General features: G+C 35.0%; 1 protein-coding gene across 1 annotated transcript in view; it reads left to right on the top strand.

Annotated features, from left to right (window-relative positions):
- ME2 (malic enzyme 2) overlaps positions 1 to 13607 on the top strand; it is a 63851-nt gene extending 50244 nt beyond the window's left edge. The window contains exons 13-16 of the mRNA XM_082355424.1: positions 775 to 877; positions 8090 to 8160; positions 8663 to 8761; positions 12748 to 13607. Of these exons, the coding sequence (XP_082211550.1) occupies positions 775 to 877; positions 8090 to 8160; positions 8663 to 8761; positions 12748 to 12915 (441 nt within the window). The 3' untranslated portion in view covers positions 12916 to 13607. The remainder of the gene's footprint in view (positions 1 to 774; positions 878 to 8089; positions 8161 to 8662; positions 8762 to 12747) is intronic.
- Positions 13608 to 13968: the final 361 nt, after the last annotated feature.

Genomic DNA, 13968 nt, shown 5'->3' with positions numbered 1-13968 from the left:
TGCTAGTAAAATGTATTATATGCTATTATAGAGCACAGTACTAAAATTGATGGATACAACAAATTTGGAGACTTCCTTTTCTTTAACAAGACAACATGCCATGTTTTTCTGGGGTGACTGTGGTTATACCATATGCCTGTTCTATAAACTGCCTATCTGGAGGGCATTGTAGCATAATAGAAAACCATGGGTTTTAGAGTTATAAAAATCTGGATTTAAATTTAACTGCTACAGTTGTGATGTGTGACTTTTTACAAAGTACTTGGAAATATTTAAGCCTTTGCTTTCTGAGATTTTTAAAAAATATATATTAGTGAAATAGAGATGATAATCTCATAAGCCTTCTATGTGGGCTAAATTAACTGAGTTAACACATATAAAGCACCTGGTACAGAGCCAGAAACAGCAGATGTACAGTAAATGGTAGCAGTTTAATTTTTGATGTTTTCCCCTCATTCACAGATGTTTATAGCAGTCTTTATTATTAGGGATGATATTTTTTTGCCGTCTACGTTTTTTAAGTTTTAAAGGAAATAGAAGTGTCAGGTTTTAAAGAATTTATTAATGGACTTTTTCAACTTTGAATGCTTGCTATGCATAAAACAAACCTTATTCTAATAAGGATTTGAATGAAAGGATTATGTTATATAGTAGATTATGCCTGTTTTGCAAGTAATATATTGGTCTACTACAGGGTTTAATTTTGTTTTAATTCACCTCAATTTTCTAGTCCACATAAAGTAACAAAATTGAGGTTATTTCATTTCTCAACAGGGAAGGTGTTTGTTTGCCAGTGGCAGTCCATTTGAGCCAGTGAAACTCAGTGATGGGCAAGTCTTTACACCAGGTCAAGGAAACAATGTATATATTTTTCCAGGTAAATGCCACCATTATTTATGTTATAGAGTAATCATTAATAATTACATTAAAATTCCTTATGAAATTCTTTAGAATTTAAGATTTAAAAAACAATGGTATTTACAGGATTTTGCTATGAATGTACAGGAAAACTCAAGGAATTCAGCAAATCCAACTTGCTCTATTTCCCCTGAAAATTTATATATTCATACCATTCATTAAATTTGTTTTTATTATAGAAATAAAGTAGTACATGGTTCATAAAAATGCAAAAGGAACAGAATGTTAAAAAATTATTTAACCTCTTTATCTCCCCTTTGTACCTCCTTATCATACTTATCAGCTATAACCACTGTGGTTTCCTTTGAGTTTTTCTGATGGTTACCATCCTGACTGGCAAACTTATCTCCCTTATCTTGATTCTTCCAACTCTAGACTGTATGTGTAAACTTCCAACTGTGAAATCTAAGTAATAATCCACATGTAATAACTAATACCTCCTAATACCTTGCTTTCTCTCTCTACCTCTCAATTTCTGTTACTACTTTTAGCTTTCCTAGTAGTTACCTTTATCTCTATATAATAAACTTAAAGAGCTTTTGTAAGCAATTTAAGACAGTTTTTATTAGCTTGCCACAGTGAAAAATGAAAAAAAAATCTGGTATTTAGCTTTCTTATCTCTTCTTATTTTCTCTCTCAACTATGGTTGGTGATATTTCTACATTGCAGAGAAATTTTTGAAACTTACATTGTGTTCTGTTGTTTTCCATGTTTTGTCACTGGATTGATTCTGAAATTACATGATTATATGTTATTCATGTCTAAACAAGACTGTGGTTTGATAAATACAGTAGAACCTGCAATTCTAGATCAACAAAATTTTTGACACTCAAAGTCTTTTAAGTGTCAAGTATAATGAATCCTCCTCTAATTTCTTGCCAGCTTTCTTCATTTCATCCTGATCCTGCTCCACAGCAAATCATTTCTGTGGTGGTTCTCTCTTGTCCATGTACACTATTCCTCTTTGTCTTGGTCTCATTTTTCTGGAATACATCTTTGAATAAGCTTTTTTATGAAGCATGGATGAAAACTGAGTTTTTATGTATCTGAAAATGTCTTTATTTTGTTCTCTCGCTTGATGGTTTGGTTGGGTAGAGATTTGTAGATTCAAAGTCATTTTTGTCAGACCTTTGGAAACATTTCTCCATTCACTTCCAGTGGCCAGGGTTGCTGATGAGAAATCTAGTGTCAATGAGATTCTCATTCCTTTATACCTACTAGCTTTGTCTCCCTAAAAATGTTTCAGTGTTTCCTTTATCTTTAGATTTCTGAAATATTCGTGGGATGCATCTAGGTTTGGGCTTTATTTCCATTTATCATGCGTGTCTGCAGGTGGGCCAATTCACTATATTTTCTTTTCCAAAGGATTTTTTGTTCTGTTTTTTTCCCCCCCTCATTTCTTTCCTTTCATTATTTCTGTTTTTCCCTTATGGAACTTGTGTCAGACCATGGTCAAATCCCTCTGTTGCCCTGACTTGTAACTTTTATTCATATTTTCGCCTCTTACCTTTTTTGTTCTGTAATATGGGGGATTTCTGTGGTGTTTGTTCATTTATCTGTATCTGTTTTGGTTTCCTTTTTTCTTATTTTTAGCACTTCTAGTGTATGTTTTGTTTCAACAGTCTTTTTTCTTTTTATTATGGAAAATTTCAAACATATACAAAAGTAGAGGGAAGAATGAAATCCCATGTTCCATTCTCCCACTTTTTGGCAGTTATCAATTTGTAACCAGTGTTATTTAATCTATACTCCCACCCACTCCGCCTTCACTGGGTTATTTTAAAGCAAATCAGAGACATCATACAATTTCATTAATAAGTATTTCAGTATGTGTCACTAAAAAAATAATTTTTTAAAAATTAAACATAACCATAATAGTGGTATCACACCAAAGGAAATAAACAATAATTGCTTAATATCATATCATCAACTCAGTAGGTTCAAGTATTATTTTTTACTCTCAATACCTTTTCTTGTCATAGAATAACTTTTTAATAGCCACTTTTTTTAAGCTTGCAGCATCCTTTCAAATCTCTCCTGAGAGTTATTAAGATTCTTTTAAATATTTCTTCCTTTGTGCTGTTTATTTTCCAGAAGTTTCTGGTAATCCTTAGCTTATTCGTTTTAATGAAAGAATTATGTTGAGTAAAATAGTGATTTGGTATGAATTTCCTTTGTACTTGTGTCTTTCTCCTTGTGGGCCTCTCCCTGAATAACTGACAACAGGCTCTAAGATTTTAGGACAGATTTATAGCACACATAGGCTGGCATCAAGGAAGCACATTATTATAACTGTTGTTAAAATAAAGATTTTGGGCCTGTGCAAAATCTTTTGGGCCTAGTGCACTTTCCTCCTTTTTCTAGTGCACTTTCCTCCTTTTCCCCCCAGCAGAGTGGTTGTGTAGAGTTCCGCTCTGCTTGTCTCTTGAGATCTAGCATCTGTAACAGAAACTCTGCCATCACTGATGATCCCCTTGTGGAACTTGATAATGTTCAAAATCAGTCTGTTCCATCCAACAATATTTCTCTGGCATAAAGACCATGAAAAGAATACTTCTCTGCTGATTTTAACAAAGCCATTTTTAATATTGTATTTGACTAACAGAATTTGGCAGTTGATTACTTTTATATAACATTTCAATGTTCTAACTTTATTAATAACAGTTATTAGGACTATAAATATAGACAAAAGAATGACTTGGTAGCAGAGGTTAAAATGGGCTTAAAAACAGGATTGGCCAAAAGAATGATCAAAAAGCAGTTAAAAACTCAAGGCTTTGGAAATGTCTGAATTACCTACTCCAGCAATTATACCTGGATGAACAACACAATTAAAACCTAAAAGGGGGGCTTCCCTGGTGGCACAGTGGTTAAGAATCTGCCTGCCAATGCAGGGAACACGGGTTCGAGCCCTGGTCTGGGAAGATCCCACATGCCGCGGAGCAACTAAGCCTGTGAACCACAACTACTGAGCCTGCGCTCCCAACAAGAGAGGCTGCGACAGTGAGAGGCCCGCGCACCGCGATGAAGAGTGGCCCCCGCTAGCCGCAACTGGAGAAAGCCCTCGCACAGAAACGAAGACCCAACACAGCCATAAATAAATAAATAAATAAATAAATTTCTATTAAAAAAAAAATTCTACTGCAAAATATACTACAAAATTATTAAAAAAAAACAAAAACAAAAAAACCTAGAAGGGCCAGAGCCTTCCTAATCAGGAAGAAGTGACTGAGAGGTAAAGCTGTGCTTTTCATGGAGAGGTCGAGAGTTGGAGTCTGGCACCTGTGAAGGATGGGATGCTAGTGAGCCACTTCCCACTTTGGGCTGAAACCTTAAAGGACTGTACCTTGGAGTGTGGGTACAGTTTGCACTTGAGGTGATCTAGAAAACCTCAAGCCTTTGTTTTGGCCTACCAGTGCCCACAAGTGCCTGGCAGAAGCAAGCAGAAGTCTTCTCTGGTACAAGATAACACTATCCTATTCCTCAAGTTACTTTTACAAATAAATTTTCAAATACAACCCTAGTTAAGAAATAAAAGATAATGAAGCACATAAAGAGACAAGCCAACACAAGCCAAAAGTAGCAGATACAACAAAAAGAAAACTCTGGAACTCTAAATATCAGACAAGTGCTATGAAACAAATACGCTTATTATGTTTATGGGATAAAAGCCAAGCTTGAAAAATTCAGCCAAGTAACACGAAATTCTACAATTGAAAAATACAATAAATTAAGAACGCAGTGGATGAGGCTTATAACAGATTAGACCAAAGGAAATTAATAAACTGGAAGATAGGCCAGAAGAAACGATCCAGACACCAAAAAAAGGGGAAAATATAGAAAAACAGATATATACCGTTAATTGATATACATTTAATTGAGATCCCAGAGGAAGATGAGAGTAAGAATGAAGCAGAGGCAATATTTACAGGCTTCATGGCTGAGAACTGACAGATGACATCACTACACAATATTCAGGGAGCTCAGTGAAATCCACATGGGATAAGTAAAAAGAAATCTACATCCAGTAACATCCTTGTGAGGCTTCAGAAAACAACAACAAAGAGAAGACTGTGAATTCAGCCAGAGCAAAAAGATTTCCTTCAAAGGAATAATTGTTAGGCCAACTGACTTCTCAACAGCAACAAGATGCCAAAAGACAGTGGAGTGACCTGTGTGAGTGGCTTCTACAAAATACTTGTGAAGCTAGAGCTCATTACACAGTGAAAAGCCCCTTCAAGGATTAAAACAAAATGAAGATATTTTCAGAAGAGGAAAAAAAGAGGATTCACCATATGCAGACATGTAAGAAAGGAAAGTAAATTCTAAAGAGTATTCCTTAGGCAAAAGACAAGTAATCCCAGCTAGAAGCTCAGAGATGTAGGAAAGAATGAAGAGCAAAGAAAGTTGTGAATATTTGAGTTAAACAAAAGGAACGTTTTATGTGTAGGGTAAAACAATAATGACATGTGGGATTTTGAAAGATACAGAGACAAAATTAAAAGGCACAATAATAATAGCTTATCAGTTACATAGAGTTAAACTGTTAGGAGGAAATTCCATTGTCTGGCAGGAGGGCAAACTAAAAATTAACATGAAACTTTGATTAGAATGCATGTTATAAATTTTAAGATAACCACTAGAAGACTAGAAGAGCTTCCAAACTATGATAAGAGAATATTAGGGGAGGAAATGAAATTATTTTCTTTTTTAATCCAAAAGGTAAGAAAGAATAGGAAAGGGAATATGGAATAGACAAACATAAGAAGACAATAGATTTTGCCCCAAACATTTAATTAACTACATTAAACGTAGATGGAACGAATACTCAACTTAAAAAAAATTTATCTAGAGGCTAGATTAAAATAATGAAGCTATTAACCACCGTGGTCCTCTTCCATCCCTGAGTAACTGAGTTACCATACTTCCCCACTCTGGCCAAAGACTGCTGGGATACTCTTTGAATAGTGTGAAAGCCCGAATAGGGTTTGCCATATTCGTGCTCATAGCAAGCAATTTTTTAAGTTCCTAACTGTTACATATGAGAAACACTCAAAGAAAGGGATTTTAAGGAAAATCCCTTATATGAACAGTTTATTTCATAAAAGAAACTAAATAGACAAACAGAAAAAAGCAGTTTAGGAAAAAACAGGTTATGTGGGGAGATGGAATGTTAAAAAAAAAAAACTATCAATATCCTCATGGAGAGAAATATTCCAGACACAAGACAGAATTTTATTTTTAAAGAATTAGAAAACAAAAATGAGCTCTGGAAAATGAAAAGTTTGGTAGAAGGATTATAAGAAAAAGTTGAAGAAGTCATCTGGAAATAGAGCAAAGATCAGAGGATGGAAAATAAAGAAAAGAAAATTAGAGGACTAGTCCAGGAGGTACAATATCAGAAAGCAGAATTTTCAGGGAGAGAGAACAGAAAAGTGGAGGGAAGTAAATTATCAAAGACTTCATGAACATTTCCCCAAATTGCAAGACCCAAATTTCCAGACAGGAAGGGCCCACCTACCAAGTGCCAAATACGGTGGGCAAAAGTAATGCACCTCAAGGCATACATTGTGAAATTACAGAACATTAGGTACAAAAAAAGATCCTACATACTTCCAGAGATGCAACAAAAAGATAATTGTTGAAAAAGGATCTGGAGTCACATTGGCACCAGACTTCTCACCAACAATGCTGGAAGCTGTGAGGTATTGAAATAATGCCTCACAATTCTGAAGGAAAATTATTTCCAAACTAGAATTTTAAACCCAGACAAACTATCAAATAAAGTGGAAGGTAGTAAAAATGTGTGTGTGTGTGTGTGTGTGTGTGTGTGTGTGTGTGTTGGGGTGCTGGTGGGGGCTCTTCAAAAATGCAAGATTTCCAGAAATGTATCTCCTATGCACTGTTTTTCAGAAAACTACTGGAGAATATATTCTACCCAAAAAAGGGAGTAACAAAAATACTAGGAAGAAGTGAGATTTATAGGAAATGGACTCAACTTAGAAGCAAAGGGAATCCCCATGAAGATGAAGAGAGTTTCCAGGATGATAGCTCCATATCTGGAATGGAGAGCAACCAAGCCAGATTGGAGTTTCAGCAGAAATTTATTCTCGAGGATGAAATTAGAGAAATGTGAAATAGCTGAAATTACTAGATGATTTAGACAACTAAATGAATAAGTGTCTCAGCATGAAATAATTTTAAGTACCGAAAAATCAAAGGAAAAAGCAGGACAATAACCTTAGGGAAAACAAAAAGGCAGAAGAGGAAAAAGTTAGGATATAATGTTAATACACAGCTCAGCTGTGAAGAGCACTTATGAAGTCATAATAACATAAACACTGAACACTGATTCAACCAAAATTATGCTCTAACTATATTGGTAAGAGGGCTGGAAATGTGCAAGAAAGCTAAATACTTATTTCCAACAGGAAGGAGTCAGTGATCTCCAAAACTAAAAGTCAAGCAGAAGAAATAGAAGCAAGCTGTGAGAGAGAGAAATACTAAAATAATCAGCTAAAAGAATTAAAAGTAGTTACTTCTGTAGAGCAAGAAATGGAGGATTAGAGATGGAATTGATTTTTTTTAAGTCAGTATCAACATTTTTTTTTTAATATTTATTTATGTATTTTTGGCTGCGTTGGGTCTTAGTTGCGTCAGGTCTTAGTTGCAGCGCACAGGCTCTTCCTTGTGGCGCATGGCTTTCTCTAGTTGTGGCGCGTGGGCTTAGTAGTTGCGGTGCGCGGGCCTAGTTGCCCCGCAGAATGTGGGATCTTAGTTCCCCAACCAGGGATCAAACCCCCATCCCCTGCATTGGAAGGCGGATTCTTAACCACTGGACCACCAGTGAAGTCCTGGGAATTTATGTTTTTGTAACAACTGTTGATGAATTGTATGCATTTGTAATTTTGATAAATCTGAAAACTAAATTGAGAAAAGCCATTTGATATTTCTAAAATTATTTCTTCTAATAAGTAAGAATTATAGCAATTAAAGATCACTTAATTTTAGTGCTCAGATTTCTGTTTTCTCTTGACTGCTTCATTTTTTGAAGGGGCTGTTTGGGGTAGGGGTGGGTTACCATTAATTTGCTTTAAATCTAGGAATTTATTTGGCTACTTTCATAATTGGAAGTGACCTTACTAAGTAAACTATTTAAAATGTATTCCAGGTGTGGCTTTAGCTGTTATTCTCTGTAACACCCGGCATATTAGTGACCATGTTTTCCTAGAAGCTGCAAAGGTAAATGTTTTAAATATTGTTTGGTTATTTTATAAAGGATGAATTATAAAGCTGAATGGATCTTAAAAACAGAGAGAGAATGGGTTAAATCTGCCTTAGGAGTGGAAAGGAAGTTACTCATCCGTTGCTTTTTTGATTTACCTTCTACTTTTGCATAAAATTAATTTATCATTTTTCCAGTGTTTGATTGTAAGCTATGAATCTTTTCATATATACTGTACCTGTATTATACATATCTGAAAGTAACATAATTGTGACAGCATAGATAAAATGTCTTTAAATCTGATTTTTTAAAAAAGTCTTTAAATCCGGTTATTTCTTTACTGTTTAGTGGTAAACGGTTTTAATTTCTGCAGTGGTTTAAGTGTATTCCTGCTAGAAATAAGGAAAACATGTTACCTGTATTATTCTCTGCTCCCCCAACCCTTTCCCCATTTTATTAGTCCTTATTATTCTGTTATTTAAGCAAACAAAAGTGAAATTCTTTTTTTTTTCTCTTCAGGCTCTGACAAGTCAATTGACGGATAAAGAGCTAGCTCAGGGGAGACTTTACCCACCACTTGCTAATATCCAGGAAGTTTCTATTAACATTGCTATTAAAGTAAGTAATAATTTATACCTCTTCACATAAATTTTAATGGTGTTTTCTTCATGCAAGTAACACAAGTTCATTAGAGAAAAATCAGAAACATTTAGAGGGTACAAAGAAGAAATTTTAGGTTGCTCATATTCTTACTACAGAATATAACTTGCATTTGTTGCCTTCTATTGTTTTTTCTTCCCAAACACATAATAAAAATGCACACACATGCAGTCACCTGTGCCTGTTTTTAAAATTGGTTTCTCATTGCAGTTTTTTCCACTTAATATATTGTAAGCCTTTCCCCGGGTAAATCAATAATAATTCTCATGATCACTAATGCTTCATGGAATTCTCTTTGTTGTTATTATCATAGTTTGCTTAACCATTTCTCTATTTTGGGGGACATTTAAGCATCTTTCGTTTTGTTAGAAATAATATTGTAGTGAACATCCTTAGATAAGTCTTTATGTGCATTTGTGATCTTTTTTTCTTAAGATAAATTTCTAATCCTAGGAACAAAAGGATTAACATGCTAAGGCCTCTGATACACATTGCCGAATGATTCTTGAGAAAAAAGTATTGATTTACATTGCCCCTGTTAGATATGATGTATCTGTTTTCCCATACCTCTGCCAATATTATTTTTTTAAATTTTACATATCATTTTTATTTAAAACACTTATTAAACTGAAGAATTTTTTTTGTTTTTATTGAACAATAGTACTCCTTCCATATTTGTCTTCTACTTTCTAACACTGTGCTCTTAAAATATTAAGGGTAATGTTCCTTCTGTTTTGTGTGGCGCAGGTATTTTCCCACTTGTCATTTATTTTAACTTGTTTGACATGCCATTTTCACAAGGTTTTTTAATGGAATGATCTATTTTATAGATTGTTTCCTCACCTCCTATGAATGTTAGTGCTTTCTCCCACTCCAAAATCATAAATATCTACCTGCATTTTCTAATAACTTAAAACTTTTAATCCCTCTGAGATTTTAGTGTGTGATGTGAGACAGAGAAACATTTTTTTCTGAATAGTTAACCAGTTGCCCCAGCACCAACTGATTGGGAATGTTCCTTTTGTTAACATAAAAACCTTGATTTCTTTACTAAGAGTCTGTTCCTGACCATATTTGCCTATTATTAGGCACTGTTTTAATTTAATAATGTGTACTATTTGATATTACACATTATACATGCTAGAACCATCGTTATGGTTTTTCAGTATTTTCTTGTCTGTTCTGAACTGTTTATTCTTTTGGATGAATTTTTGTATCAGTTTTTTGAATTTAAGAAAACCCTGCAAACTGTGTATGAAACTATGTCATATTTATAAATTAAGTTGGTGAAATTGAGTCTTTCTGTATTGAGTCTTCCTTATTCAATTTCTCTCTCCACTTATTAAGGTTTTTTCCTTCTTTTTTAAGTTTTTCAGTATAATTTTGTTGTTTTCTTCATCTAAATGTGGCATGTCTCCTGTTATTTTCCTAGATATTCAGAAATTTTGTTATCCTTTAAAATAACGTTTTTTCTTTCCATGTATATGTCCTCACTGGTCATTTCTAGTATATAGGGAAGGTATTAATATTTATGAATTTATTTGATAACAGGTTTCTTTGTTGAACAATCCTAATTCTTTTCATAGTTTCTCAGTCAATTCTTTTGGAATTGTTGAGTTGTGAATCATCTGCAAATAAGTTTTTTTTTTTTAATGTATAGTTCATTTTTCCCTATCTTACTAAACTAGTTGCTACTTAAAATCAGTTTTAAACAATTGGGTTGATAAGGGCATCCTTATATTTTAATAAGGATTGAAATAAGTATTTTTTAAATATTTTTGAAGAAGTAGGCTTCTATTTGTACTATTTACTAAGATTTTCTTAAATATCAGAATTAGATGTGGAATTTATCAACCACACTTTCAACTTGTATACTGATGATCATAAGATTTTACCCCTTTGGCTAATACTGTTATTGTTACATTATATTAATACTCGTAAACTAAGCAAAGATTGGGAACTGGTAAAGGATGATATGTTTAGGAAATAACCAATTCAGTTGATCGTGGAGTCTAAGGTATAGATAGGAAAAAGGCATTAGATAAGATTTGAAGTTATTTTAAGACCAGCTTGTACAGATACACAAATGCCAGACTAAGGAACCAGAATACCTTACTATTGTAAAACAACTGAAGAATTTAGAGCCCAGAATTAGGATGAATAGAGTTCAACTTGAGAATTACAGGATATTACAGGTGGGACAGATTTGGGGAGATATCAGTTGATTAGATTACTGGTGTGTCTGGCATGAAAGGTAGTACATGGGGAAATAGAAGGAGATCTGTGCTGGGGTTGGTATAGGAGCAGAGTCCCCAGGATCGTCTCTCTCTTCCCCCTCCTTCTCCGGTGTCCTAAGGCTTTCCTGTTTAGGAGCCAAGGGATCAGGTGAGCAGCCAGTGCTGTGTACCTGTCCCCCAGCAGTACCCACAGCCAGCGGGCAGCCCCATATAGTCACCGGTCACCTCCTGCATGCCTACTTGATCAAGGAGGACTCCCTCCGATCTCAGGCCTTGCCCCCAGTCATCTCTGTGGGTACAAATATGTTTCCTACAATAGCCTAGACAATACAGTTGACCCTTGAACAATGCGGAAGTTAATGGCCGATCCTCTGCGCAGTCGAAAATCTACATAGAGCTTTACTGTTGGCCCTCAGTTTTCCAAGGTTCCACATCCACAGATTCAACCAACTGGGGATCACGTAGTACATATTTAGTGAAAGAAATTCACATATAAGTGGACCTGCACAGTTCAAACCTGTGTTGTTCAAGGGAATTCTGTCTCAAAATATAGTGAGGTTGAACTCCTAAGACCAAGGACTATCTTTAATAACCATCATTTTTCTTTAAATTTTTCTTTTAGAAAACTGAAATAAACTCTAATAGTAGTCACCATTTGGAATGGGAATTAGAGGAGAAAGACATAATTGTTTGATTTTTTTTTTTTTTTTTTTTTTTTTTACCACGTATCACTGCATTGTTTTAATGTTAAAATTAAACCATAACTTGAGAACTTAACTAGATGACAGGCACCGTGCTACCCTGTGAGGAAGCTCTTCATACTACCCCATCTTACATCAAAACAGCGAGTCAGAGGCTTTATCTTCACCACCAGTCATTGTGTGTGGCTTGCCACAAAGATCAGAAATTCATTCAAGCCAGTTTAGGTGGGAAGTAACCTAGCTTAACTGTTTACGGTCTGGGACCTAGAATCAGAATGCTTTGGGTTTGAAACATCAGTTCTCACTTTAAATAGCTTGGGCAAGTTACTTAAACTCCTCAAACTTTGGTGTTCTCATGTATAAAATGAGAAGAATAATAGTACTTGTCTCCTAGGGTTCTTGGGAGGATTAAATGAGATACCCACGTAAAGCACATAGAACATGCCTGGCACTCAGTGATGGTGGTGGTGAGTTGCCATGTATAGGTTCTAGCCCTAACTTTACTTGACCTTATAGTTCTAGTGTCCAACACCCGATTTATAACAATTTCTATGTCTTTTAATTCAAATTCTAGAGGAAAAACATCTGGCTCACTTTGGGTTAGATTTTCACCCTAGTCCAGTCAGCTCTGACTAGGAAGTAGAGTCTCCTACACACGGTCTCAGCAGGGCGGTGGGGAGGGACACAGGTGGGGCAGGCTACCAAGTAGGTCTGCTGGACCAACACACGGTAGAGCTTAAAATTATTGAAGTATTAAGGAAATGCTGATAATAATTTGGAGGGGGGGACTTTAAAGTCACTTTAAAACATATTGAACTTATGGTGAGACTGCAAATGTTATCTTTTAATAGTTTGTGAATGTCTTGAAGTAAGTCAAAGTAATGTTATTTTTTATTATGAAAAAAACGCCATTCTTCCAAATTCATTACTTTGTGTTTTAATAATACTTTTTCTCTTAAATGGGTTAATACTCAGAGTCTACACAGTAATCTTTTGTATTTTTCAGGTTACAGAATATCTGTATGCTAATAAAATGGCTTTCCGATACCCGGAACCTGAGGACAAGGCCAGATACATTCGAGAAAGAATATGGCGAAGTGAATACGATTCCCTGCTGCCGGATGTGTACGATTGGCCAGAGCCTGCGTCATGCCCTCCGCCAACAACGGAATAGAAGCACACCACTGGTGAACACTTTCCATGCTTCAGGGACTCCTTTCTTCAGACAAAAAGAGAGGACGTTCTCAAACGTATGGTTTTTTCTGTGTTTTATTCTCCCCCACCACTTTGCTTATTTTTTCCCATGAATCTCCACTTCCGTACAGGGTGGACCTGTTGACTACATTGTTAATGCCCACCTGCACCCTGAAATGAGATGACCATAATGCTTTCATTCTGATTTGTAGCTCATACCACATCAGAGATATTAAAAATGTACTTGTGAATGTCTTCACTTGTGCTCCTGTTCACTCTTGCCAAAGTATTTGCTATTTACTATTATAGCTAATCATCTTCTCTCACCCAGTTCTTTTAGGGCTACTAAAATAGAAATTTACTTCTGTGGGTACGAGTACAGAATTTTGGGAAGAAGCCAAATTTAACCAAATTCTAAGGACAAATTGTCAGTATCTAAAAATGTCCTTTTATTTCTGCTTCATTTTACCTTCATGCTCTGAAATTCCTTTTCAGTAGATAGATCTGGAAAAATCTACTCTATTATGTATTTTCTGGGACTAAACTGAGGCTTAACTATAACGTGGGAGAAATGGGAAGTACTGCTGCCTTTAGACAAATAAACTAGTCATTGTTTTCAACAGTGTATAAAAATCTCAGTGTAACTTTTTAAAATAAATATCTTAAATTTAATTGCTTCAATTTTGCTATTTTATTGCCCAACGAGAAATTTAGGTTTGCTTATTATGAAAAACACATATTTTCATTTTCTTCTAGATGATTCTAAAGAAGGGGGTCTAGGATACCTGATGCATGAATTATGGTTTTTGACAGCGTGTGACCTAACCGATTAGCCATATGCTTCACATCTGAATGAGTCATATTTAGACTCATCTGTGAGTCTATACCCTTATTCCAGTAGTGATGCTCTTTATTACTTGAGATAATTTTGGAATGTTCATATGATACATTCCTTTATCATTAGTAGTGACAACTCTTTCTCCATTGAAGATGGATTTAATTGTTTGAAACCACCAAAATTAATTTAGAGCTA

Source organism: Balaenoptera borealis (assembly GCF_965194805.1).
Source record: "Balaenoptera borealis genome assembly, chromosome: 14".
In the NCBI taxonomy this organism is placed as follows: domain Eukaryota; kingdom Metazoa; phylum Chordata; class Mammalia; order Artiodactyla; family Balaenopteridae; genus Balaenoptera; species Balaenoptera borealis.
This window is presented reverse-complemented; position numbering and strand designations above follow the sequence as displayed.